This window comes from Oncorhynchus clarkii, chromosome 5 (assembly GCF_045791955.1).
Source record: "Oncorhynchus clarkii lewisi isolate Uvic-CL-2024 chromosome 5, UVic_Ocla_1.0, whole genome shotgun sequence".
Classification (NCBI taxonomy): domain Eukaryota; kingdom Metazoa; phylum Chordata; class Actinopteri; order Salmoniformes; family Salmonidae; genus Oncorhynchus; species Oncorhynchus clarkii.
In genome coordinates this window covers 22,317,676-22,344,792 of record NC_092151.1, presented here as the reverse complement: position 1 = coordinate 22,344,792, position 27,117 = coordinate 22,317,676, and the positions used below count along the sequence as shown (strand labels likewise).

The following is a 27,117-nucleotide window of genomic DNA, read 5'->3' as shown; positions in this document are numbered from 1 at the left end:
TTGGACTTAATTATTTGTACCCATTTATTCTTGAAGAATATAACTTATAAATGCCTCATGAGCTTAGTTCAACTGTCGTGGAATGCAAAATATAAGCCTGTTACTCCAATATAAGCTCACTCCAAAATATAAGCCTGTTACTCCAATATATAAGCTCACTCCAAAATATAAGCCTGTTACTCCAATATATAAGCTCACTCCAAAATATAAGCCTGTTACTCCAATATATAAGCTCACTCCAAAATATAAGCCTGTTACTCCAATATATAAGCTCACTCCAAAATATACGCCTGTTACTCCAATATATAAACTCACTCCAAAATATAAGCCTGTTACTCCAATATATAAGCTCACTCCAAAATATAAGCCTGTTACTCCAATATATAAGCTCACTCCAAAATATACGCCTGTTACTCCAATATATAAGCTCACTCCAAAATATACGCCTGTTACTCCAATATATAAGCTCACTCCAAAATATAAGCCTGTTACTCCAATATATAAGCTCACTCCAAAATATAAGCCTGTTACTCCAATATATAAGCTCACTCCAAAATATAAGCCTGTTACTCCAATATATAAGCTCACTCCAAAATATAAGCCTGTTACTCCAGTATATAAACTCACATATCATGGATTGTCAGTCCTTGCATACATAGCAGTCAATGAATTTGAGAGTGGTTACATTTCTCCAGCCCCATCGCTCAGCTTTTTACAGAAACAGGGAAACCGCTTTGTTACTGTTTTAACTGCTGAGTTCCACTTTAAATGATCACACCACATCTCACACTGTTCTTGTACAATCTTAGAAACCATGTTTCCCCTTTGCTTCCTCTCCCCTTCCCTCCATCTCTCACCTCTTTCCAGGGGTTGGTGAACTGTGTCCTGGCGTAGCGTGTCAACATGGAGATGATGACCACCTGACCCCACTCCTCCACGTCCACTAGCAGGTTACAGAGTTTACGGTAGTTCTTATGGATCAGGTCAATACGGTCCGGACACACCTCCTCAAAGGCCATCACAACGCTGCCTGCTACCAACTAGAGGGCAGGAGGAGAGAGAGGTGTGTTACTGTAGGGCTGGAGCAAAAGCCTCATTAACTCCAGAATCGGCGTTGGAGACCATGCTCTAGCCTGGGCACATCATAAGCCACCTTGGTTAGAAAGACTACTTCATGATCTAACAGAAATAATTAGGGTGTGTTAGATTATAATAAACAAAAACTCAGGCACCACACAGGAGAATAACTGGGTAGAAAATGACAGCATTTTAAGTCTAAACTAATCTAACTTCTCATTGCCATGGGCTCCCGAGTGGCACAGTGGTCTAAGGCAGTGCTAGAGGCGTCACTAGATAACCTGGTTCGATTCCAGGCTGTATCACAAACCCGGCTGTGATTGGGAGTCCCATATGGCGGCGCACAATTGGCCCAGCATTGTTGTAAATAAGAATTTGTTCTTAACTGACTTGCCTAGTTAAATAAAAATAAATCAAATAAATCCATCACTAACATAACATTTCTCATAATTATTATTTCAGCTCATAACTAATTGAATGTTCTATTCATGAGACAAGAGAAAGGGGGAAGCGGGAGGATGGAAGGAGAGAGGAAGGGGAGGGGGGCAATCAAGTACATTTTATTGGGAGAAAAAAAATCCATTTGTCTGGTCCATGTTCTATCCCTATAGTGCTGCTGGCTGGCTGACTTGCTGGCTGGCTGGCTGGCTGGCTGACTCGCTGGCTGACTGGCTGGCTGATTGACATGGCTATGTATTAATATGCAAACAGTTCCAACACAGAGAGACGAGGGGGAGAAGGAAGGAGATAGGGAGCAGAATTCGGTCTCTCTCATTACAACAGACGGGACCCTGGTGGCCACTGCAGAAACCCTGTACATTTACCCATCAGCCTCGCCATGCAGCTGTGTTGATTGTGTATGTGTTTGTGTGTGTGTTTGAGCCCCTCTTACAACTGGGTAGCTAGAAAGCAAAGTGTTAATCATTCAACAATCTGGACAGCTTTAGAGAGAGTAGGCTGCTACATGACTTTTAAAACTTTATACAATGGGTGTGTCTAACCCTGGATGCTGATTGGTTAAAATCGCATTCCAGGTATTGTCTATGCCACAAGTTACTACCGGCTAAAGCTATGATGTTGAAATGCCTATTTATGCTGTTACATCTCACTGCCCAATCCACTGTCTCATCAGCCCAACCAGAAATTGTATAAACTTGAACTCCATTGTAAAAAGCATGTAGATATTATTTCCCATTTCTTTTAGACTAGCAATTGGTTTTCAATAACAGAGATGTGTATAAACCCTGTCTGTCTCTCTGACATTGGCAACATTGTTTCAATATTGAAATTCTATCTCCAGCTGTCCCATAGTAATGAATGTGCAGGGGTCGGGAAGAGACAGGCAGGCAGATTTTCTCAGCCAGTCGAAATCATGAATTAGCATCATTTTATGGATATATACAAAGTCATTTCAATAGAAAACAGTTCAAATGAAACAAAATGCAGCTAGTTTGTAGTCTTTCCAGCTTCCGTTTGAAGTGATTGTGTTAGCTGTGTTGTTGGCTAGCTCCTCTGTCCTGAGGAGAGAGCACATTTTCTTTGCCAGGGGAAATCACACATCATTAGCTTATTGTTATGGATGTCTCCAAATAAATGTCACTAGAAAACAGCTTAAACAAAGGCAAATGCAGCTACTTTGCTGTTATTCTGGCTGCACTGTGAGTTAGCCTTAGTTGACAAGTTAGCAAGCCAGGGATAAGAACATTTAAAACTAACGACTGGGTCACGTCTCTGACAACCGAACTGATAGAACGAACGAACGAACGATCAGCCAACCGACTTGGCTAGCAACCCTAGATTTGTGTTAGGACTATATATTGTGGAAAGATGAAATAGTATGAATCAATTCATAAAAATAATTTGAATATGTTGGTAACCCATTCGTGCCGGCCCTCAAGTTCATCTCGGACCTAACACCCATGACAATATATCCTCCAAAACCCAGCTTCCTGGGCATTATCACTTAAATAGAAAGGTGTGTGAGATAAAATGCATGTTTGGGAGCAGCCTAACTTTGCAACCACAAGTACGTTTTTCAACCAAAAACAAGCTGTTGTGTACAAAAACAACCATATGGACGAAATGAATCAAAACAGAGGCAAGGAACGTAACATTGTTTAAGCACTCAGTTTAGCAAGCAATTAGGAAATCCACAGGCAATAAGAAAACTCATAAGCAGAGTTTAACAGAGCTTGTGGTTTATAATTGGAAAGCGGCCTAATTGGGTAGTGTGTGGTTTTTAATTGTTTTGCACAGTGTGCTTGGTCTCAGAACTAACAGATGCTGGATGTAAAGTTCCAGCTCTGCAAACTTCATCTAGTTTAGAGACCTCCTGTTGGAGTAAAGTACTGTCAGGACTTGAACAGGAACTTTGCGAGTGTAAGTGTGTGTGTGTGTGTGTGTGTATCAGTGGATACACTGATGTTCCTAGTATCCCAGGCCTGTTGTGCTCCCTCCCCCTCTCTCAACTACCCCCATTAGACAGAGCACCAAGGTAAACTACATGCACCATCAACAAAACTGACACCCCAATCTATGGAGCTGGCACCCATCCTCCCTCTCCCCTTCACCCTCCCTCCTTCCTTGCCCCTTCTTCGCCCTCCCTCCCTCATCCACCAACATATTATCTACACTGCGTGACAAGCCAGTAATGGAAAAATCACACTAAGCAAATGGTTCCTCTAATAATACATTTCCTATAAAATTATGAAGGACCCAAACCGTTTCCTTGCATCCATTTTGTCATGAATTCGAATTAGGGTGCCAGGGAGGTGCCAGGGAGGTGCCAGGGAGGCGGCGAGTGCTGGGTCATCACACCAGAGACGACGCCTTGATTGATGGCATGGCGCAGGGTCGGTGGGCCTACCCTCCTTGCATTCTCTCTCTCCTCCCTCGCCTTTTCTCTTAAATGAATGGGTATCCCACCTAGCCCCTAATCATACCACACACACATCTCTGTTCTCATTTCAATTTTGCAGGGGGTGGAGCAGGGGGAAGCAGGGGGGTGGGATGGGAGGGATCGATCATTTATCTTGTAATGGCTGGATAATAGATCCATCACAGTAAAACAGCTGCACAACCTCCTGTGTTGTTTCTCTCGCAACAGCCCTTCTCTTCTCATTCTCTGTTTATACCATCCCCTCTTTAACCAGGGGTGTCACACACACATTTAGCCTAAAGGGGCCATCACTGTTCAGACCAACGTCAGGAAGGCCACTTATTGGCTCAATAACTAAAAGTGTATTATATTTTTTACACCTATACAGATTTATACTACTTACATCAAAATACCCCATTGTCTTCACCTCAGCTTTATACATTCCCTCACTAGGCTAATCACACCATGTAAAGGAGTCTAGTTACGGCAGATCTGAAATTCTAAATCTGAGCGTGAATGGAAATATCAGCTTAGGTGTTTACTTTCCTCTAGGGAAAAACGGCTTAGTCTGCAAAGAGCATTTTGTGACACACACATCAAATGCACTTGAAATACTGCTGTGGGATCAACAGTCATAAAGCAGGTAATGTAAGACGCATGTCAAATATATCCAGAAGTGATTGTTAGGACACTCCTAAGAGTGAATAAATCCAAATAGGCTTACACTTTGAATTAAAGACCAAAGGCAATACGATAGAGCACCAACAAAAAGCAAAGAGACTAAACCGACAATAAATATGATATAAAAGCTCTGAAATTATTATAACAATCCTAACACAAAGATACCCCTGAAAATACATTAGCATTCCTCTTTTTTTAATCACAGCACTAGAACTTCTGTGACTGTGCCCTCTATCTCTCTCTGTCCCCCAGCCAGCCAGCCAGCCAGCCAGCCAGCCAGCCAGCCAGCCAGCCTCAGTGAGAATGTGTTACAATGGGGAGAAATCATCTATCTTCGTTAGTGAATGAAGCCAAATATGCTATGCATCTGGTCCTGGGCTCTCCAGCCCCCACTGGCCTTAGTGCTACGGATTTGTTTATATAATGAGAAATGTATGCAATGAATACATAATTGAGAGGGGGAAGAGCGTGTATGGCCTGTATGTGGTCCTCTGTAGCTCAGTTGGTAGAGCATGGTGCTTACAACGCCATACAACCCAATAGTGGGTTTAATTCCTGGAACCACCCATATGTAAAACATGTATGCCCACATGATTAAGTCGCTAAAATGTTTTAAATGTACAGGGCATTTATATGCTAACTTCAGCACGTACACAATTGACATTTAAACAGCCTTGATAAGAGCATTTAGCTATATATTTATGGTGACTTTCTGAAGAAAATGCTCTATCTATTATCCTAATAGGGGAAGGAGATGCTGTATTTGTGATGGGCTGGGCTGCTTTAAACACTGGAGTTGGAGAATGCCATTCAAGCTAATGTAGAAAAAATAACTTAACCGTAGAAAGCAAATTAAGGTGACACCAGCATCAGTGGGAGAATGCCTTTCTAAATGGGAAGTTACCTGGGAGAGTCTAAGGATGTGGGTTTAAGTGGGTGCTAACAAAGCATGGCATTGGTGAATGAGCTAAGCTGAGGGGAACGATGGCTAAAGATTGGGGGGGACTGTTCTGTTGGACTGGAGCACCCTCTGGTGGCTGGATGGAATTACTGCACCTAGTGGTAGTAGTGACATCATAGATTTGGTTTCAATTAATTAAGAGGCACTGACTGTTGAACAGATATGATATCAAATAGAAGACACCCCATCTGATTTCAGACTGAATACAATATATTTAATCCATGCTTATTGCAATGCTGCTTTGTTCATTGCAGGTTTTTGTGAATGGAGACGTTCATTTTGGTTGCTATTTTAGTTTTAGTCTAAAAATAAATTTGAGTCATATTATCCTTTGTTAGTTATTATCAGTCGACTAAAACTCGGGACAATTTTTGTCTAGTTTTAGTCACAGCCATTTTAGTCACAATGGTCAGGGCATTTTTTCTATTAAACAATTAATATTTAGGCTAACTTTAGGATACCTCTAACTTCCATCATGTGGACATTCATGCAGCGTTGTCCAACTAGGCCTACTATCTCCTGGTATACCTTAGCTGGCAACATTGATATTGCGGAAGATTGCAGTTATAATTAACAATATAGGCTATAAAATCCTTGGCTACAGGTTAAACAATTTACAGCTCTGATTTTCTCCCCATCGTAACCGTCAAGGGGGGTGAGTAAGCATTTGAGCTTTACAAAAATGCCAGAAGTATTACTGTACTACTGTAGTACTACTAAACGAATATAATTTGTTTTTCCCCATAGGAAAAAAGCAACCACAACTCGCATTTGTGGACTGTGGCTTGAGAGCAGCAACACAGAGGAATGAATAATAGATCTTCTGATGTGATCAAAGCAAAATGACCTTACATGAAAGTAAGAGTAAACATTGTTTTTAGTTGAAGTTAGTTACAAGTCAAATGTCCTGGCATCGAATCAGTTCAAAAGATTGACGAGTGACGGAAGTGACCGACTGAGAGAGCAGGGCATATCAGCTCAATCAGACTGTAACTGAAAGATGTCAATTCTGCCAATGAGAGGATTGCATGAAATATTCTTCATGTATGCATGCTCGTGATTGGACAAAACAGATGAAAAGGAGCTTCATGTCAAATTAAATGTCAATTAATCTCACGTGGAATTCTCGTCACATTTTTGAAGACGAAAATAAAAAGTAATTTGTCTTTCTTTTTTCCCCCTAGGGCATCTCGTCAACTTTATTTATTTATCGAGTTTCAGATATGAGAACAGAAAAACAGTCATGGAGACGGTGCAAAACCTTCAACTGAATGAGCCCATGCCTTGATGTGTGGATACGCTCAATACTGTGTTGCCATATATCATCGGGTAGCTCACCACCCATGTCTTGCTCCCATGCAGATTTTGTATTTGCCAAGGAGGTGGATTAAATGTTCTGTATTATGTTGTATAATCTGGAGATTGTGCCCTTCTGGACACTGGACACTTAGTAGGCTCCAGTGGAAATGAAGGGAAATGTTTCTTGGCAAAGCTGCGAGTTTGCAGGTATCTGAAAGTGGGTATTGGGAATATTATGGTCAACCCTCAAGAGTATCGAATGAGATGGATGTGGGTCACAAAAAAACACCAGACCATTCCTATGCCACAACTCGAATGCCGTGTCAATCTGTGATTCTGGGAAGAGATGATTAGATGTTCATGGGGAGAAGTCACTTGCTTGTTTAAGGCTAAAGTGATTTCGGAATTGGGACCAGACTTTAAGGGAGTTCTTGACTATGGGATTCAAAACATGGGTGCCAATGTTCATGGGTATCGAGGAGCACAAGAGCGAGACAGGAGAAGTTGGAAGGCTTGACAGTAACTCAATGATGGCCCAAGTTGGACCATCCATGTTTTCAAATGTAGAAACCCAATAAACACATTTAGATATACCACCTTATGAAATCCTGCTTAATGCGCCCCAGGAGTGTTTTTAAGTTGTTTAAACAGAGCCTTGAATGAGCGTGTGACCTTTATCCCCAAATTAGTAAAGACCTGAAGCTCCACCTTAAATGGGAAATCGGCATACCCAATTCCTTCTGCTAACTGATTAATGGAGTGCAGTGGAAACTTACATAATTAGTCATGCCATCCCGTGTTTTACTGCTTAAAGAATAGTCTCTTGTTATATGCTAGTGTTTTTCTAACCTGATACAAACTTGTCTTGGTGTGACTTGGTCATAAGACTAGGCTTACAGCTAAGAAACATTTGGGTGCAACCGTAGTATGTGAAATCCCGTGGGTTTACCATCTAAAGAAAGTCACATGTATGGAACCTTGCAGAAAGGAGTACAATATAGTGTTTGTTGTTGTGAATAGACAGTTGAGCCCTCGGGCTATCAACCTTGTGCTATCTTAAATTTACACAGACAACAAATGACCTTTTCCACACTATCTGCTGATCTTTCTGTATACAGAAAGGGGTTGCATGTATTTTCTCTATAAAAGCATTGAACCAGCACTGTTCGTTGAGCTTTCAACTATGCACCTGATGCTCTACCTTGACTCACAATTTTTGCTAATCTCATGATAAAGTGTTGTTTGAAAGAATCTAGTCTCTTCCCTTTGATTAGATATTCCACAATAAATTGGGGACAGCGGTGGGATGCTAACTTCGCTTGCCGATTGCTCCCAGGAGACCGAGGTTAAACTGCGCGCAGGGGCTTTGTTAAACGTGGCTCAGGTTACCACACTCCAACTACTAAAACGGAGCAGAGGGGGACCTTCCAGGAGTGTCAGTGAGTGGATACGTCATTCCGGACAGATAAGATAAATTCAGAGTGAGACTGATTTTTTTTTAAACATCGAAAATCCTGTTCTAAGAACAGGTTGTGCACATTATGTTGTTTGTTGTTGTAGAAAAGACACCCCTAGTTGTAGCAGAGTTATTTCTGAATAGGGAAAGTCCTAGAAGTAATTCTAGGGCGAACATCCTGTTGAAGCAGGGTAACCCTGTAGGAGTAGGGGACATCTCCGATTGGGATCTTTTTGTTGAAGCAGAAGTATTCTGGTTAGAGACAGGGGTTGTGTTTCTCTGCTGAAGCAGAAAAGCAGCCATGGGATGATATGACACGGTTACGAGTTATGTGATTCCAGGGCACAATCCTGAGATAGAAAACATATTCCTGCTAAAAAAATGCAACAAAAATTTAAAGAAAAATAACAGGAAAATAATAATAAATATATATATATATATACACACACACGCTGCTCAAAAAAATAAAGGGAACACTTAAACAATACAATGTAACTCCAAGTCAATCACACCTCTGTGAAATCAAACTGTCCACTTAGGAAGCAACACTGATTGACAATAAATTTCACATGCTGTTGTGCAAAACAGGTGGAAATTATAGGCAATTAGCAAGACACCCCCAATAAAGGAGTGGTTCTGCAGGTGGTGACCACAGACCACTTCTCAGTTCCTATGCTTCCTGGCTGATGTTTTGGTCACTTTTATAAAGATATATGAATGAGTGATGGTACAGAGCGGCATAGGCAAGATACAGTAGATGGTATTGAGTGCAGTATATACATATGAGATGAGTATGTAAACAAAGTGGCATAGTTAAAGTGGCTAGTGATACATGTATTACATAAAGATGCAGTAGATGACATAGAGTACAGTATATACGTATACATATGAGATGAATAATGTAGGGTATGTAAACATTATATTAGGTAGCATTGTTTAAAGTGGCTAGTGATATATTTTACATCAGTTCCCATCAATTCCCATTATTAAAGTGACTGGAGTTGAGTCATTGTGTTGGCAGCAGCCACTCAATGTTAGTGGTGGCTGTTTAACAGTCTGATGGCCTTGTGATAGAAGCTGTTTTTCAGTCTCTCGGTCCCAGCTTTGATGCACCTGTACTGACCTCACCTTTTGGATGATAGCGGGGTGAACAGGCAGTGGCTTGGGTGGTTGTTGTCCTTGATGATCTTTATGGCCTTCCTGTGACATCGGGTGGTGTAGGTGTCCTGGAGGGCAGGTAGTTTGCCCCCGGTGATGCGTTGTGCAGACCTCACTACCCTCTGGAGAGCCTTACGGTTGTGGGCGGAGCAGTTGCCGTACCAGGCGGTGATACAGCCCGACAGGATGCTCTCGATTGTGCATCTGTAGAAGTTTGTGAGTGCTTTTGGTGACAAGCCGAATTTCTTCAGCCTCCTGAGGTTGAAGAGGCGCTGCTGCGCCTTCTTCACGATGCTGTCTGTGTGGGTGGACCAATTCAGTTTGTCTGTGATGTGTACGCCGAGGAACTTAAAACTTGCTACCCTCTCCACTACTGTTCCATCGATGTGGATAGGGGGGTGTTCAATCTGCTGTTTCCTGAAGTCCACAATCATCTCCTTAGTTTTGTTGACGTTGAGTGTGAGGTTATTTTCCTGACACCACACTCCGAGGGCCCTCACCTCCTCCCTGTAGGCCGTCTCATCGTTGTTGGTAATCAAGCCTACCACTGTTGTGTCGTCCGCAAACTTGATGATTGAGTTGGAGGCGTGCGTGGCCACGCAGTCGTGGGTGAACAGGGAGTACAGGAGAGGGCTCAGAACGCACCCTTGTGGGGCCCCAGTGTTGAGGATCAGCGGGGTGGAGATGTTGTTGCCTACCCTCACCACCTGGGGGCGGCCCGTCAGGAAGTCCAGTACCCAGTTGCACAGGGCAGGGCTTGATGACGAGCTTGGAGGGCACTATGGCGTTAAATGCCGAGCTGTAGTCGATGAACAGCATTCTCACATAGGTATTCCTCTTGTCCAGATGGGTTAGGGCAGTGTGCAGTGTGGTTGAGATTGCATCGTCTGTGGACCTATTTGGGCGGTAAGCAAATTGGAGTGGGTCTAGGGTGTCAGGTAGGGTGGAGGTGATATGGTCCTTGACTAGTCTCTCAAAGCACTTCATGATGACGGAAGTGAGTGGTGGTGGCCCTCTTGAAGGTAGTCGTTTAGCTCAGTTACCTTAGCTTTCTTGGGAACAGGAACAATGGTGGCCCTCTTGAAGCATGTGGGAACAACAGACTGGGATAGGGATTGATTGAATATGTCCTTAAACACACCAGCCAGCTGGTCTGCGCATGCTCTGAGGGCGCGGCTGGGGATGCCGTCTGGGCCTGCAGCCTTGCGAGGGTTGACACGTTTAAATGTTTTCCTCACGTCGGCTGCAGTGAAGGAGAGTCCGCATGTTTTAGTTGCGGGCCGTGTCAGTGGCACTGTATTGTCCTCAAAGCGAGCAAAAAAGTTATTTAGTCTGCCTGGGAGCAAGACAACCTGGTCCGTGACGGGGCTGGTTTTCTTTTTGTAATCCGTGATTGACTGTAGACCCTGCCACATACCTCGTGTCTGAGCCGTTGAATTGAGATTCTACTTTGTCTCTATACTGACGCTTAGCTTGTTTGATTGCCTTGCGGAGGGAATAGTTACACTGTTTGTATTCGGTCATGTTTCCGATCACCTTGCCCTGATTAAAAGCAGTGGTTCGCGCTTTCAGTTTCACACGAATGCTGCCATCAATCCACGGTTTCTGGTTTGGGAATGTTTTAATCGTTGCTATGGGAACGACATCTTCAACACACATTCTAATGAACTCGCTCACCGAATCAGCGTATTCGTCAATGTTGTTGTCTGACGCAATACGAAACATATCCCAGTCCACGTGATGGAAGCAGTCTTGGAGTGTGGAATCAGATTGGTCGGACCAGCGTTGAACAGACCTCAGCGCGGGAGCTTCTTGTTTTAGTTCCTGTCTGTAAGCAGGGATCAACAAATTGGAGTCGTGGTCAGCTTTTCCGAAAGGAGAGCGGGGCAGGGCCTTATATGCGTCGCGGAAGTTAGAATAGCAATGAATAGCAATGATCCAAGGTTTTTAACCAGGTAGGCTAGTTGAGAACAAGTTCTCATTCGCAACTGCGACCTGGCCAAGATAAAGTGTAGCAATTCGACACATACAACACAGAGTTATACATGGAATAAACAAAACATACAGTCAATAATACAGTAGAACAAAAGAAAACAAAAAGTCTATATACAGTGAGTGCAAATGAGGTAAGTTAAGGAAATAAATAGGCCACGGTGGCGAAGTAATTACAATATAGCAATTAAACACTGGAACGGTAGATCGGCAGAAGATGAATGTGCAGGCAGAGATACTGGGGTGCAAAGGAGCAAAATAAATAAATAAATAAATACCAGTATGGGGATGAGGTAGGTAGATAGATGGCTGTTTACAGATAGGCTATGTACAGGTGCAGTGATCTGTAAACTGCTCTGACAGCTGGTGCTTAAAGCTAGTGAGGGAGATATGAGTCTCCAGCTTCAGAGATTTTTGCAATTCGTTCCAGTCATGGGCAGCAGAGAACTGGAAGGAAAGACGACCAAAGGAGGAATTGGCTTTGGGGGTGACCAGTGAGATATACCTGCTGGAGCGTGTGCTACAAGTGGGTGCTGCTATGGTGACCAGTGAGCTGAGATAAGGCGGGGCTTTACCTAGCAGAGACTTGTAGATAACCTGTAGCCAGTGGGTTTGGTGACGAGTATGAAACGAGGGCCAACCAACGAGAGCGTACAGGTCGCAATGGTGGGTAGTGTATGGGGCTTTGGTGACAAAACGGATGGCACTTTGATAGACTGCATCCAGTTTGTTGAGTAGAGTGTTGGAGGCTATTTTTTAGATGACATCAACGAAGTCGAGGATCGGTAGGATGGTCAGTTTTACGAGGGTATGTTTGGAAGCATGAGTGAAGGATGCTTTGTTGCGATATAGGAAGCTGATTCTAGATTTAATTTTGGATTGGAGATGCTTAATGTGAGTCTGGAAGGAGAGTTTACAGTCTAACCAGACACCCAGGTATTTGTAGTTGTCCACGTATTCTAAGTCAGAGCCGTCCAGAATAGTGATGCTGGACGGGCGTGCAGGTGCGGGCAGTGATCGATTGAAAAGCATGCATTTAGTTTTACTTGTATTTAAGAGCAGTTGGAGGCCACGGAAGGAGAGTTGTATGGCATTGAAGCTCGTCTGGAGGTTAGTTAACAGTGTCCAAGGAGGGGCCAGAAGTATACAGAATGGTGTCGTCTACTTAGAGGTGAATCAGAGAATCACCAGCAGCAAGAGCAACATCATTGATGTATACAGAAAAGAGAGTCGGCCCGAGAATTTAACCCTGTGGCACACCCATAGAGACTGTCAGAGGTCCGGACAACAGGCCCCCCGATTTGACACACTGAACTCTATCAGAGAAGTAGATGGTAAACCAGGCGAGGCAATTATTTGCCAATAAGAATGTTGTGATTGACAGAGTCGAAAGCCTTGGCAAGGTCGATGAATACGGCTGCACAGTAATGTCTCTTATCGATGGCGGTTATGAAGTCGTTTAGAACCTTGAGCGTGGCTGAGGTGCACCCATGACCAGCTCTGAAACCAGATTGCATAGCGGAGAAGGTATGGTGGGATTCGAAATAGTCAGTCATCTGTTTGTTAACTTGGCTTTCGACGACCTTAGAAAGACAGGGTAGGATAGATATAGGTCTGTAGCAGTTTGGGTCTAGAGTGTCTCCCCCTTTGAAGAGGGTGATGACCCTTGGCAGCTTTCCAATCTTTGGGAATCTCAGATGATACGAAAGAGAGGTTGAACAGGCTAGTAATAGGGGTTGCAACAATTTCGGCAGATCATTTTAGAAAGAGAGGGTCCAGATTGTCTAGCCCGGCTGATTAGTAGGGATCCAGATTTTGCAGCTCTTTCAGAACATCAGCTATCTGGATTTGGGTAAAGGAGAAATGGTGGGGGCTTTGGCGGGTTGCTGTGGAAAGTGCCGGGCAGTTGACCGGGGAAGGGGTAGCCATGTGGAAAGCATGGCCAGCCGTAGAGAAATGCTTATTGAAATTCTCAATTATAGTGGATTTATCAGTGGTGACAGTGTTTCCTAGCCTCAGAGCAGTGGGCAGCTGGGAGGAGGTGCTCTTATTCTCCATGGACTTTACAGTGACCCAGAACTTTTTTGAATTAGTACTACAGGATGCAAATTTCTGTTTGAAAAAGCTAGCCCTAGCTTTCCTAACTGCCTGTGTATATTTGTTGCCAACTTCCCTGAAAAGTTGCATGTCACGGGGGCTATTCGATGCTAATGCAGAACGCCACAGGATGTTTTTATGCTGGTCAAGGGCAGACAGGTCTGGAGTGAACCAAGGACTATATCTGTTCCTAGTTCTACATTTTTTGATAGGGGCATGCTTATTTAAGATGGTGAGGAAGGCACTTTTAAAGAATAGCCAGGCATCATCTACTGACGGGATGAGGTCAATGTCATTCCAGGATACCCTAGCCAGGTCGATTAGAAAGAACTGCTCGCAGAAGTGTTTCAGGGAGCGTTTGACAGTGATGAGGGGTGGTCATTTGGTCGCAGACCCATTACGGATGCAGGCAATGAGGCAGTGATCGCTGAGATCTTGATTGAAAACAGCATAGGTGTATTAGTTAGGATGACATCTATGAGGGTGCCCGTGTTTACTGATTTGGGGTTGTACCTGGTAGGTTCATTGATAATTTGTGTGAGATTGAGGGCATCAAGCTTAGTTTGTAGGATGGCCAGGGTGTTAAGCATGTCCCAGTTTAGGTCACCTAGTAGCACGAGCTCAGAAGATAGATGGGGGGCAATCAATTCACATATGGTATCGAGGGCACAGCTGGGGGCAGAGGGAGGTCTATAGCAAGCAGCAAGTAGAAGGTCAAATTGTTTGGGTACAGACCTGGATAGTAGGACAGAACTCTGCAGGCTATCTTTGCAGTAGATTGCAACATCGCCCCCTTTGGCAGTTCTATCTTGGCGGAAAACGTTATAGTTAGCAATGGAGATTTCAGGGTTTTTGGTGATTTTCCTAAGCCAGGATTCAGACACGGCTAAGACATCTGGGTTGGCAGAGTGTGCTAAAGCAGTGAGTAAAACAAACTTAGGGAGTAAGCTTCTAATGTTAACATGCATGAAACCAATGCTTTTATGTTTACAGAAGTCAACAAATGAGAGCACCTGGGGGGTGGGAGTGGAGCTAGGCACTGCAGGACCTGGATTAACCTCTACATCACCAGAGGAACAGAGGAGAAGTAGGATAAGGGTACGGCTAAAGACTATACGAACTGGTCGTCTAGCACGTTTAGAACAGAGAGTAAAAGGAGCAGGTTTCTGGGCACGATAGCATAGATTCAAGGCATAGTGTACAGACAAAGGTAAGGTAGGATGTGAGTACATTGGAGGTAAACCTAGGCATTGAGTAATGAAGAGAGAGAGAGTCTCTAGAGATGTTTAAACCAGGTGATGCCATCGCATATGTAGGAGGTGGAACAACATGGTTGGTTAAGGCATATTGAGCAGTAAGACAGTAATCACTAACCAGGACAGTAATGGACAAGGCATATTGACATTAGAGAGAGGCATGCGTAGCCAAGTGAACATATGGGTCCAGTGAGTGATTGAGCTGGCTGGGGACACGGCGATTCAGACAGTTAGCAGGCTAACAAGCTTACAGGTAGTAGGCCGGGGCTAAACAAGCTAGCAGCTAGTAGACCGGGGCAAGCTAGCAGTTAGCAGGCCGGGTTAGCAAGTGAGTGTATTGACGAGAGATTTATATTATGAACGGACGATGGACCCTATCAGCCAAACTGGCTGCACTGTGTGATCGAATAAAGGAACACATTCTCCAGTAGTAAATTGGCAGATGTTCCAGTATTGGTTCTAATACAAGGTATCAAAACCTTTACCAATTAAAAGGCAAAAAATACCATAACTACTCTCCAGAGAGGTGGGTATCACTACCTTAGAAAATTGTTAAATTGGCATATATTAGAGCAGTGAGTGAGTAAATCTAGAACACTCTGGCCACAGTCAGGAAGAGGAAACCTATAGCAAAGCCATAGAGGTACTAAAAGAAGAGCAAGAGCATTCAACCAATTTGGCTAGAATATGGTGAGAAGAAATCTAAATTACGGATCAAATTGAGCCGCATTTCCCTGCTGACGGAAAATTCCACTATAATAAAGAATTCAGATGCTATTGTGAGTTGGCACAATGACATTAAATGAAAGTCTAAGGCTCAATACATCAGCGTTTTGATGTCACCGTTCTATCGGCAGAGGAGAAAACAATCGCTAGAACCAACAGTAGTAATATTTGTACTCAGCATAACCGCTCTATTTGTGAAGTAAATTGAGTATGTAGTATGCTGATTTGTCATAAATACAAATTCATTGCTTTAACTAATTATGACAAATGTAAAGAAAATGTTATAAGGTAATGACTTTTCAAATCAAGTTGCGTTATACGTTATGTTGGCTGACAAATTTGTTGGTTACGCTATCCTTATGAACCGCATAGCATATCATTGCATCGAACTTGCTAGTAGATTAACTATATGCTATCCAACTACCCAACGTTTATTGACTTGATTATTCACATCATTCTCAGCTTAGCTAAATGGTATAGTCGTTGTGCATTCTCAATGGACATTATTAGATATGGTGCTTTGTAAATTCCCTCTGGCTATTTGTTCGGATGTGAGAACACTCTTTTCTGAATGTACTAGAGCGCAGAATAACTGATGAATGTACGAATGGTCAACACCGGTTGAATATGGCCGGTGTCAGTAAACATCAAGGAAAGAATGTAATTAAATTGTTGCCAGCAGCACAGTTAGTCACCAATGCATTGGATAACATGACAAAAGCCTAACCAGCTCTGCTAGGGTGAGTAAATGGTCAAAGCGAGGATGTGTTCTCTTATTATGCAAGTATAAACACCATGGGACCAAACAGCCATCATACCGCTCAGGAAGGAGACGCATTCTGTCTCCTAGAGATGAACGTACTTTGGTGCGAAAAGTGCAAATCAATCCCAGAACAGCAGCAAAGGACCTTGTGAAGATGCTGGAGAAAACTGGTACAAAAGTATCTATATCCACAGTAAAACAAGTCTTATATCGACAGAAGCTGATGAAAGGCAGCTCAGCAAGGAAGATGCCACTGCTCCAAAACCTCCATAAAAAAGCCAGACTACGGTTTGCAACTGCACATGAGGACAAAGATTGTACTTTTTGGAGAAATGTCCTCTGGTCTGATGAAACAAAAATAGAACTGTTTTGCCATAAGGACCATCGTTATGTTTGGAGGAAAAAGGGGGAGGCTTGCAAGCCGAAGAACACCATCCCAACCATGAAGCACAGGGGTGGCAGCATCGTGTTGTTGTGGTGCTTTGCAGCAGGAGGGACTGCACTTCACAAAATAGATGGCATCATGAGGTAGGAAAATCATGTGGATATATTGAAGTAACATCTCAAGACATCAGTCAGGAAGTTAAAGCTTGGTCGCAAATGGGCCTTCCAAATGGACAATGACCCCAAGCATACATCCAAAGTTGTGGCAAAATCGACAACAACAAAGTCAAGGTATTGGAGTTGCCATCACAAAGCCCGGACCTCAATCCTATAGAAAATTTGTGGGTAGAACTGAAAAAGCGTGTGCGAGCAAGAAGGCCTACAAACCTTACTCAGCTCTGTCAAAAGGAATAGGCCAAAATTCACCCAACTTATTGTGGGAAGCTTGTGGAAGGCTACCCAAAACGTTTAACCCAAGTTAAACAATTTAAACGCAATGCTAACAAATACTAATTGAGTGAATGTAAACTTCTGACCCACTTGGAACGTGATGAAAGAAATAAAAGCTGAAATAAATCATTCTCCCTACTATTATTTTGACATTTCACATTCTTAAAGTGGTGATCCTAACAACCTAAGACAGGGAATTTGTATTATGATTAAATGTCAGGAATTGTGAACGTATTGAAACATATTTGGCTAAGGTGTATGTAGACTTCCAACTTCAACTGTATATTCTCATTAAGCATGTAGTATAGAGAAAATTAGTATGGGTATTTGAACACAGCTTGGGTATGTGAGTATATTGATAGAAAATGTAAGTCTGCTTTGATGGCAGGTTGAAACCTGCCATCAAATATTGCGGGGATCGCAGAAAAATACCAAAGCGTAGCTTCTGGGGAAATTAGTAAATCGAAAAGTGAGTGTAGGGCAATATTTGTTACATTTATGACAGGAAAGTATAGGGAATACACTTACCCTAACCAATTAATCTATAAACGCTTATGGGATTTTCCCAGTCTGGTTAATACATTTAAATATATTTTTTTATTTTCTCCACCGTAAGAGTTAGGGAGAATTAACACGGAATGTAGACATAACTTGTAACGACGTAAAAAAACAAATGAGGGTTTCCATCAAATTAAAAATCATTGCGGAGTAAATGTGATTTCATTATGTCGCAAAGGAAAATATAATCTGCTTTTATTGACCTTGCCAGATCCGTTTTCAAATCAATGAATGTTGATTTAACTTGTTGACTGCTAAATCCCCTTTGCAGATGTGAAATATTTGCAATGAAACACTTGGATTAACTTTCAGGCTATTTTCTGGGAAAATTGTGTCATTATTATGTGCCAGATGTTAAGACTACAAACCATTATAATAGGGTTATTTGCGGGATATACTGGTCATTTCAATAGCATTGGGTCTATGTTACTGACTGAATGGAAGTTGTGGGGCAGAAAGAGGCTCAAGTATTGTGAACTATTTAAACTCCCATCGAAATGTATATTTGTCCTAAGGAATTGGCGGGTGTATTTTGGGGATTTGGCAAATCACATGTTCATCTTCTAATTTCTGTGAAGCAGAAATGGAATATCCTATAGAGGTTGGTATTAAAAATAGAGTAATATTGTCTGGGTAGACAAATTAAAACAATGCCTTGTAATAATGTGAATGGAAATATGTTACTGGTTTTTGGATAGTCTGGATAGCCATGTTTAAGTCCGCGGGTGAAAGCGTGTCATACTCGCTGGGCTATATCAAGCTGTAAGGGACACAGTTGGAAAATTGAAGCAGAGGTCTGAATAGTTAAATCGGAAACGTTCTTTGACAGTTTCTGTTTTTTGTTGCTCAGTTTTGTAGTTTAGGTAACACCATTGAATTTGAGCAGGAAGGTAATGTCATTTAAAACAATAATCTGTTTCCATTACATGGAACAGTGGCAAGTATCTAAAGTCAATGTTTTAGTACTGAACATTTAGCTGATGAATATTGAGCTGATGGTGCCAACTTTTTGAAGGTCCTAGATTTGTTAAAATAGGTTTTATATCGACTAAATTAATGCAACAGGTTAGACTGATATAATTACCAGAAAGGGGCTCTGGGATTGTTTACTTTAGAAGGTGTCTATTCCTCATAATGGGACACTATATTATCTGATATTGTTTGAGTAGGAATCTTTCTTCCAGGACTGATGGAAGTCCACTACAGTATATATGTTAAGGGGAGCTCCCACATTAAATAAGGCCTGGGAAATGTTGTTTGTTTTTACCCTACATCATGAATGTTTGTTCATGTTTCAATACCATGTCTGATTTATAGTGTGGGATTATTTTATTTGGTTTCAGTGGGTTTTTCATGGGTTTGAGCCGAGGTATCTTGAAAGGGGTACACAAATGGAATTTTCAGAAGTTTTATTTTCTGAGTTTTAATTGAACATGTATTCTTTTGATAAGGAATGTACTGAATAAACTGCAACCTGGGCTATGAAATGTTTGACTGTTTTTAAATCATTAATCTAATACAGAAAGAAACACTTATTTGAAGGGTTTGAATGACCTCTGACCTCTGTCCTAACTTTCTAGTGTGGTTTGATCGCCCTCACTGGAAAGCCGAGAGATGGTTTGTTGATGATTTAAGGTAATTTGTAATACTGATTTGAAGGTCATTTATAATACTGATAATTATGGAGAAGTTTCTAATTAATAGTTATATGTGTAATTCGGACCACGAGAAGGATAGAACTGTCTCTGGTCTATTTTTATATTCCTTGAATCAAGTTGTGGGTACAATTTTTGTCTTTATGGAGTTATTATGGGTAGTAAATCTAATTAGATTTTGTTATTTTAATTTGTTTTCATTCTTAACCAGTAGTGTTGTTTTTTTCGTGTCAAAATGGGGAAATTTGAGGTTTTTGGATTACGTTTACACACCTTGAGTGATATGTCAGGATGTATTGAGTGATATATGAAGGAGTGTATTGTTGCGTTGTTTGTTCTGTTTGGATAAATCTCACCAGATTGGGTCTGCTGGATGATCTAGATAATTTCCTGATCCTATGACTCTGCGATGAGGTTGACAGTGTGATAAGGGGAGTATAACCAATTTGGAAAAATTGTTTCAACAGAATGTGTTGTTATTCTCTGAAATTTGTATTAATAATAAGTAATAATTTGTCATATAGTAGATAATTTGTCTAGATTTCCTGAAGCAGATATGAACTGAACTCCACACCACAAACGGTGTGGACCTCAAAACCCCCTCTAACCGGCTGAAGAACTGGAGTTCAATAAGGCCTTGTCCTGCACCACATCTATCCGAGCCAGCAACCAGCATCCAGTTGACGTAATTAACAGTCTTTTCTCTCAGGAGTGCAACAGAAGTCCACGTGGAGTGAGCATGGAGAGAAATCCTTTCCAAAACTACTCATATTGCTGGTATACTGGTTGGCAAACGGACAAGACATAGTAAGAGTTGTGGTGGGGTTCAGGTTAGAAATTGAAATTGGGACATTGTCATGGGCCATCTACTTTTAACTATGAAGCTATCTGAAGAAGAAAAATGAAGAAATGCCAGAAGATTGAATGCGGGGGGGGGGGGGGGGGACTGTGCCTGTATTTGATTTAGACTTGTCTAAAATTGATATTTTGGGATTATCAAATTCATTTTCTATAGGATTGAGGTCAGGGATTTGTGATGGCAACTCCAGTACCTTGGACCAAAGTTGGAGTGAAATATTTGGTCGACCCATCCTCTCTTTAGTTTATCATGGTTGCTGGACTGGAGATTGGTCTCTTGGAGAAAAACAATGTCCAGACTTAAGATAAGCACACACTCGGCTATGCATGACCACATGGTTAATTCCTTTTAAATTCCAGGTGATAAAGCAAGTGGAGCCTAGAGTATGTGAATTACAGTGCCTTGCGAAAGTATTCGGCCCCCTTGAACTTTGCGACCTTTTGCCACATTTCAGGCTTCAAACATAAAGATATAAAACTGTATTTTTTTGTGAAGAATCAACAACAAGTGGGACACAATCATGAAGTGGAACGACATTTATTGGATATTTCAAACTTTTTTAACAAATCAAAAACTGAAAAATTGGGCGTGCAAAATTATTCAGCCCCTTTACTTTCAGTGCAGCAAACTCTCTCCAGAAGTTCAGTGAGGGTCTCTGAATGATCCAATGTTGACCTAAATGACTAATGATGATAAATACAATCCACCTGTGTGTAATCAAGTCTCCGTATAAATGCACCTGCACTGTGATAGTCTCAGAGGTCCGTTAAAAGCGCAGAGAGCATCATGAAGAACAAGGAACACACCAGGCAGGTCCGAGATACTGTTGTGAAGAAGTTTAAAGCCGGATTTGGATACAAAAAGATTTCCCAAGCTTTAAACATCCCAAGGAGCACTGTGCAAGCGATAATATTGAAATGGAAGGAGTATCAGACCACTGCAAATCTACCAAGACCTGGCCGTCCCTCTAAAAACTTTCAGCTCATACAAGGAGAAGACTGATCAGAGATGCAGCCAAGAGGCCCATGATCACTCTGGATGAACTGCAGAGATCTACAGCTGAGGTGGGAGACTCTGTCCATAGGACAACAATCAGTCGTATATTGCACAAATCTGGCCTTTATGGAAGAGTGGCAAGAAGAAAGCCATTTCTTAAAGATATCCTTAAAAAGTGTCGTTTAAAGTTTGCCACAAGCCACCTGGGAGACACACCAAACATGTGGAAGAAGGTGCTCTGGTCAGATGAAACCAAAATTGAACTTTTTGGCAACAATGCAAGACGTTATGTTTGGCGTAAAAGCAACACAGCTCATCACTCTGAACACACCATCCCCACTGTCAAACATGGTGGTGGCAGCATCATTGTTTGGGCCTGCTTTTCTTCAGCAGGGACAGGGAAGATGGTTAAAATTGATGGGAAGATGGATGGAGCCAAATACAGGACCATTCTGGAAGAAAACCTGATGGAGTCTGCAAAAGACCTGAGACTGGGACGGAGATTTGTCTTCCAACAAGACAATGATCCAAAACATAAAGCAAAATCTACAATGGAATGGTTCAAAAATAAACATATCCAGGTGTTAGAATGGCCAAGTCAAAGTCCAGACCTGAATCCAATCGAGAATCTGTGGAAAGAACTGAAAACTGCTGTTCACAAATGCTCTCCATCCAACCTCACTGAGCTCAATCTGTTTTGCAAGGAGGAATGGGAAAAAATGTCAGTCTCTCGATGTGCAAAACTGATAGAGACATACCCCAAGCGACTTACAGCTGTAATCGCAGCAAAAGGTGGCGCTACAAAGTATTAACTTAAGGGGGCTGAATAATTTTGCACGCCCAATTTTTCAGTTTTTGATTTGTTAAAAAAGTTTGAAATATCCAATAAATGTCGTTCCACTTCATGATTGTGTCCCACTTGTTGTTGATTCTTCACAAAAAAATACAGTTTTATATCTTTATGTTTGAAGCCTGAAATGTGGCAAAAGGTCGCAAAGTTCCGAATACTTTCGCAAGGCACTGTAGGCATAGTCATTGTAATTAGAAATGAATGTTTGTATACTCACATGGCCAGTGTGCTGAAAGGTCAGAATAATAAAATATAAAGGAAAAAAAACTGCTAAAAACAACAAAATACGCAGAAGAAAACCTTGGACGCCTCTGCTGGCCTTCCCCCTGTTGGAAGGCTGCATCTACCTCTCCTAGGCTAGAGCAATACTACCATGTTAAACTGAATCTCAGTAGAGCTCTATCCAGGGACAACATAATACTTTTATACATAGGGAAGGGGATTCTGGAGGGAACCACCTCAGTTCTCTAATGTATCTTATGCAATATGCATATTTGAAGGATAAGAAAGAATATATATTATACAAAAAAAAAGGTATGTCTGTCCACCCCCCGTCCTGCGGTATTAATTACCATCTGTACAACTTGCAGTCCCGTGCCAGTAGCCACTAAGCAACAAAGGGGACCAACCACTCAAATAGTACAAAATAATACACGTGGTCCTTTAAGAGTATAAAATTGTAGGTATTAAACATGCTCACAGTATGTCAGTAGGGTATCCTATTAAGGCATGGAAAAGACAGCTCAGCGCCTAGCCTAATTAGTAACACCCCATCTAGCATCAAGGCTGTCTAGCCACAGCTAGTTGGTAAAAGCTAATTGTGCCATTTATTGTAAAAAATTTTACAAAAAATATATTTTTATTTCACCTTTATTTAACCAGGTAGGATAGTTGAGAACAAGTTCTCATTTACAACTGTGACCTGGCAGATAAAGCTAAGCAGTTTGACACATACAACAACACAGTTACATATGGAATAAACAAACATACAGTCTATAATACTGTATATAGACTTTTTCTACTGTATGTGCAAATGAGGTAAGGGAGTTAAAGGCAATAAATAAATAAAAATATATATATAATTATTTCACCTTTATTTAACCAGGTAGGCTAGTTGAGAACAAGTTCTCATTTACAACTGCGACCTGGCCAAGATAAAGCATAGCAGTGTGAACAGACAACAACACAAGAGTTACACATGGAGTAGACAATAAACAAGTCAATAACACAGTAGAAAAAAAGGAAAAAAAATAGGCCATGGTGGCGAAGTAATTACAATATATCAATTAAACACTGGTGTGATAGATTTGCAGAAGATGAATGTGCAAGTAGAGATACTGGGGTGCAAAAGAGCAAGATAAATAAATATATACAGTATAGGGAATGAAGTAGTTGGATGGGCTATTTGCAGATGGGCTACGTACAGGTGCAGTGATCTGTGAGCTGCTCTGACAGCTGGAGCTTAAAGCTAGTGAGGGAGATATGAGTCTCCAACTTCAGTGATTTTTGCAGTTCGTTCCAGTCATTGGCAGCAGAGAACATTAAGGAAAGGCTGCCAAAGGAGGAATTGGCTTTGGGGGTGACCAGTGAGATATACCTGCTGGAGCGCATGCTACAGGTGTGTGTTGCTATGGTGACCAGTGAGCTGAGATAAGGCGGGGCTTTACCTAGCAAAGACTTGTAGATGACCTGGAGCCAGTGGGTTTGGCGACGAGTATGAAGCGAGGGCCAGCCAACGAGAACGTACAGGTCGCAGTGGTGGGTAGTATATGGGGCTTTGGTGACAAAACAGATGGCACTGTGATAGACTGCATCCAATTTGTTGAGTAGAGTGTTGGAGGCTATTTTGTAGATGACACCACCAAAGTCGAGGATCGGTACAATGGTCAGTTTTACAAGGGTATGTTTGGCAGCATGAGTGAAGGATGCTTTGTTTTGCGACATAGGAAGCTGATTCTAGATTTAATTTTGGATTGGAGATGCTTAATGTGAGTCTAGAAGGAGTTTTTACAGTCTAGCCAGACACCTAGGGATTTGTAGTTGTCCACATAAGTCAGAACCGTCCAGAGTAGTGATGCTGCATGGGTGGACAGCGATCGGTTGAAGAGCATGCATTTAGTAATACTTGTATTTGACTGCCAGGCGAGGCAGTAATTTGAGAAACCAAGGGTGTTGAGTCTGCCGATAAGAATGTGGTGATTGACAGAGCCGAGAGCCTTGGCCAGGTTGATGAATACGGCTGCACAGTAATGTCTCTTATCGATGGCGGTTATGATATCGTTTAGGACCTTGAGCGTGGCTGAAGTACACCCATGACCAGCTCTGAAACCAGATTGCATAGCGGTGAAGGTACAGTGGGATTCGAAATGGTTGGTAATCTGTTAACTTGGCTTTCGAAGAACTTAGAAAGGCAGGGTAGGATAGATATAGGTCTGTAGCAGTTTGGGTCTAGAGTGTATCCCGCTTTGAAGAGGGTGATGATCGTGGCAGCTTTCCAATCTTTGGGAATCTCAGATGATACGAAAGAGGTTGAATGGGCTAGTAATAGGGGTTGCAACAATTTTGGCAGATCATTTTAGAAAGAGAGGGTCCAGATTGTCTAGCCCGGCTGATTTGTAGGGGTCCAGATTTCGCAGCTCTTTCAGAACATCAGCTATCCGGATTTGGGTGAAGGAGAAATGGGGGATGCTTGGGCGAGTTGCTGTGGGGGATGCAGGGCCTGTTGACCGGGGTAGGGGTAGCCAGGTGGAAAGCACGGCCAGACGTAGAAAAACGCTTATTGAAATTCTCAATTACAGTGGCTTTATCGGTGGTGACAATGTTTCCTAGCCTCAGTGGGCAGCTGGGAGGAGGTACTCTTATTCTCCATGGACTTTACAGTGTCCCAGAACTTTTTTGAGTTTGTGCTACAGGATGCAAATTTCTGTTTGAAAAAGCTAGCCCTAGCTTTCCTAACTGCCTGTGTATATTGGTTCCTAACTTCCCTGAAAAGTTGCATATCACAGGGGCTATTCGATGCTAATGCAGAACGCCACAGGATGTTTTTGTGCTGGTCAAGGGCAGTCAGGTCTGGAGTGAACCAAGGGCTATATCTGTTCCTGGTTCTAAAATTTTTTAATGTGGCATGCTCATTTAAGATGGTGAGGAAGGCACTTTTAATGAATAACCAGGCATCCTCTACTGACGGGATGAGATCAATATCTTTCCAGGATACCCGGGCCAGGTCGATAAGAAAGGCCTGCTCGCTGAAGTGTTTTAGGGAGTGTTTGACAGTGATGAGGGGTGGTCATTTGACCGCAGACTCATTGCGGATACAGGCAATGAGGCAGTGATCGCTGAGATCTTGATTGAAATCAGCATAGGTGTATTTGGAGGGCAAGTTGGTCAGGATGACATCTATGAGGGTGCCCGTGTTTACTGATTTGGGGTTGTACCGGGTAGGTTCATTGATAATTTGTGTGAGATTGAGGGCATCAAGCTTAGATTGTAGGATGGCCGGGGTGTTACGCATGTCCCAGTTTAGGTCACCTAGTGGCACGAGCTCTGAAGGTAGATGGGGGGCAATCAATTCACATATGGTGTCCAGGGCACAGCTGGGGGCAGAGGGTGGTCTATAGCAAGCAGCAACGGTGAAAGACTTGTTTCTGGAAAGGTGGATTTTTAAAAGTAGAAGCTCAAATTGTTTGGGTACAGACCTGGATTGTAAGACAGAACTCTGCAGGCTAACTCCGCCCCCTTTGGCAGTTCTATCTTGTCGGAAAATGTTATAGTTAGGGATGGAAATTTCTGGGTTTTTGGTGGTCTTCCTAATCCAGGATTCAGATACGGCTAGGACATCCGGGTTGGCAGAGTGTGCTAAAGCAGTGAATAAAACAAACTTAGAGAGGAGGCTTCTAACGTTAACATGCATGAAACCAAAACTTTTACGGTTACAGAAGTCAACAAATGAGAGCACCTGGGGTGGAGCTAGGCACTGCAGGGCCTGGATTAACCTCTACATCACCAGAGGAACAGAGGAGGAGTAGGACAAGGGTACGGCTAGAGGCTATAAGAACTGGTCGTCTAGTATGTTCGGAACAGAGAGTAAAAGGAGCAGGTTTCTGGGGGCGATAGAATATATTCAAGGCATAATGTACAGACAAAGGTGTGGTAGGATGTGAATACATTGGAGATAAACTTAGGCATTGTGTGATGAGAGAGATATTGTCTCTAGAAACATTTAAACCAGCTGATGTCACTGCATGTTTGGGAGGTGGAACTAAAGGGTTGGCTAAGGCATATTGAGCAGGGCTAGAGGCTCTACAGTGAAATAAGACAATAATCACTAACCAGAACAGCAAATAAAATACTATATTGTTCTTGTGAGAACATGTCACCCTATACATACCATCATTGTTCATAACATTAAGTTACTGGAAAAATAATTGTAATTTTTTGGCAGCAGGGTGGACATTTATTTGATATATTTTTTTGTTCCCAATTTCATGGAATCCAATTGGTAGTTACAGTCTTGTCCGTACCAGAGTTGCAGCGATGGGACTCGGGAGAGGCGAAGGTCGAGCGCCGCACGTCCACCGTAACACGACCCAGCCAAGCCGCGCGGCTTCTTGACATAATGCCCGCTTAACCCAGAAGCCAGCCGCACCAATGCGTCAGAGGAAACCCTGTACACTTGGCGACCGTGTCAGCGTGCATGCGCCTGGCCCGACAAAGGAGTTGCTAGAGCGCGATGTGACTCGTGGCCATTGTTGTTTCGACATTTTACGATGAAAAGGACAAAACAGTTCAGAAAAAAATAGGCTAATTAGTGAATTGGATTTGATCCTAATTAAATGTTACAAAATTAACACGGTAGCGAGTGTTGGTCAAGTATTAACAGTAAATTGTTCGCCCTGGACAGGAGCACAGAGAAAACGCGTCTACACATTTTTATCGTCATAGTTTTAGCCAGGAAAAATATATTGTTGACAGTATTTTACATCATCGCTATTGTTGACAAGATTAACACTGTATGGAGAGCA

At 42.3% G+C, this 27,117-nt stretch overlaps 1 protein-coding gene across 4 annotated transcripts in view; it reads right to left on the bottom strand.

Annotated features, from left to right (window-relative positions):
• LOC139408526 (AP-3 complex subunit beta-1-like) overlaps nucleotides 1-27,117 on the bottom strand; it is an 89,543-nt gene that overhangs the window by 49,429 nt on the left and 12,997 nt on the right. For all 4 annotated transcript variants that reach the window (XM_071152518.1, XM_071152519.1, XM_071152515.1 and 1 more), the window contains exon 7: nucleotides 858-1,040. In XM_071152518.1, the coding sequence (XP_071008619.1) occupies nucleotides 858-1,040 (183 nt within the window). The remainder of the gene's footprint in view (nucleotides 1-857; nucleotides 1,041-27,117) is intronic.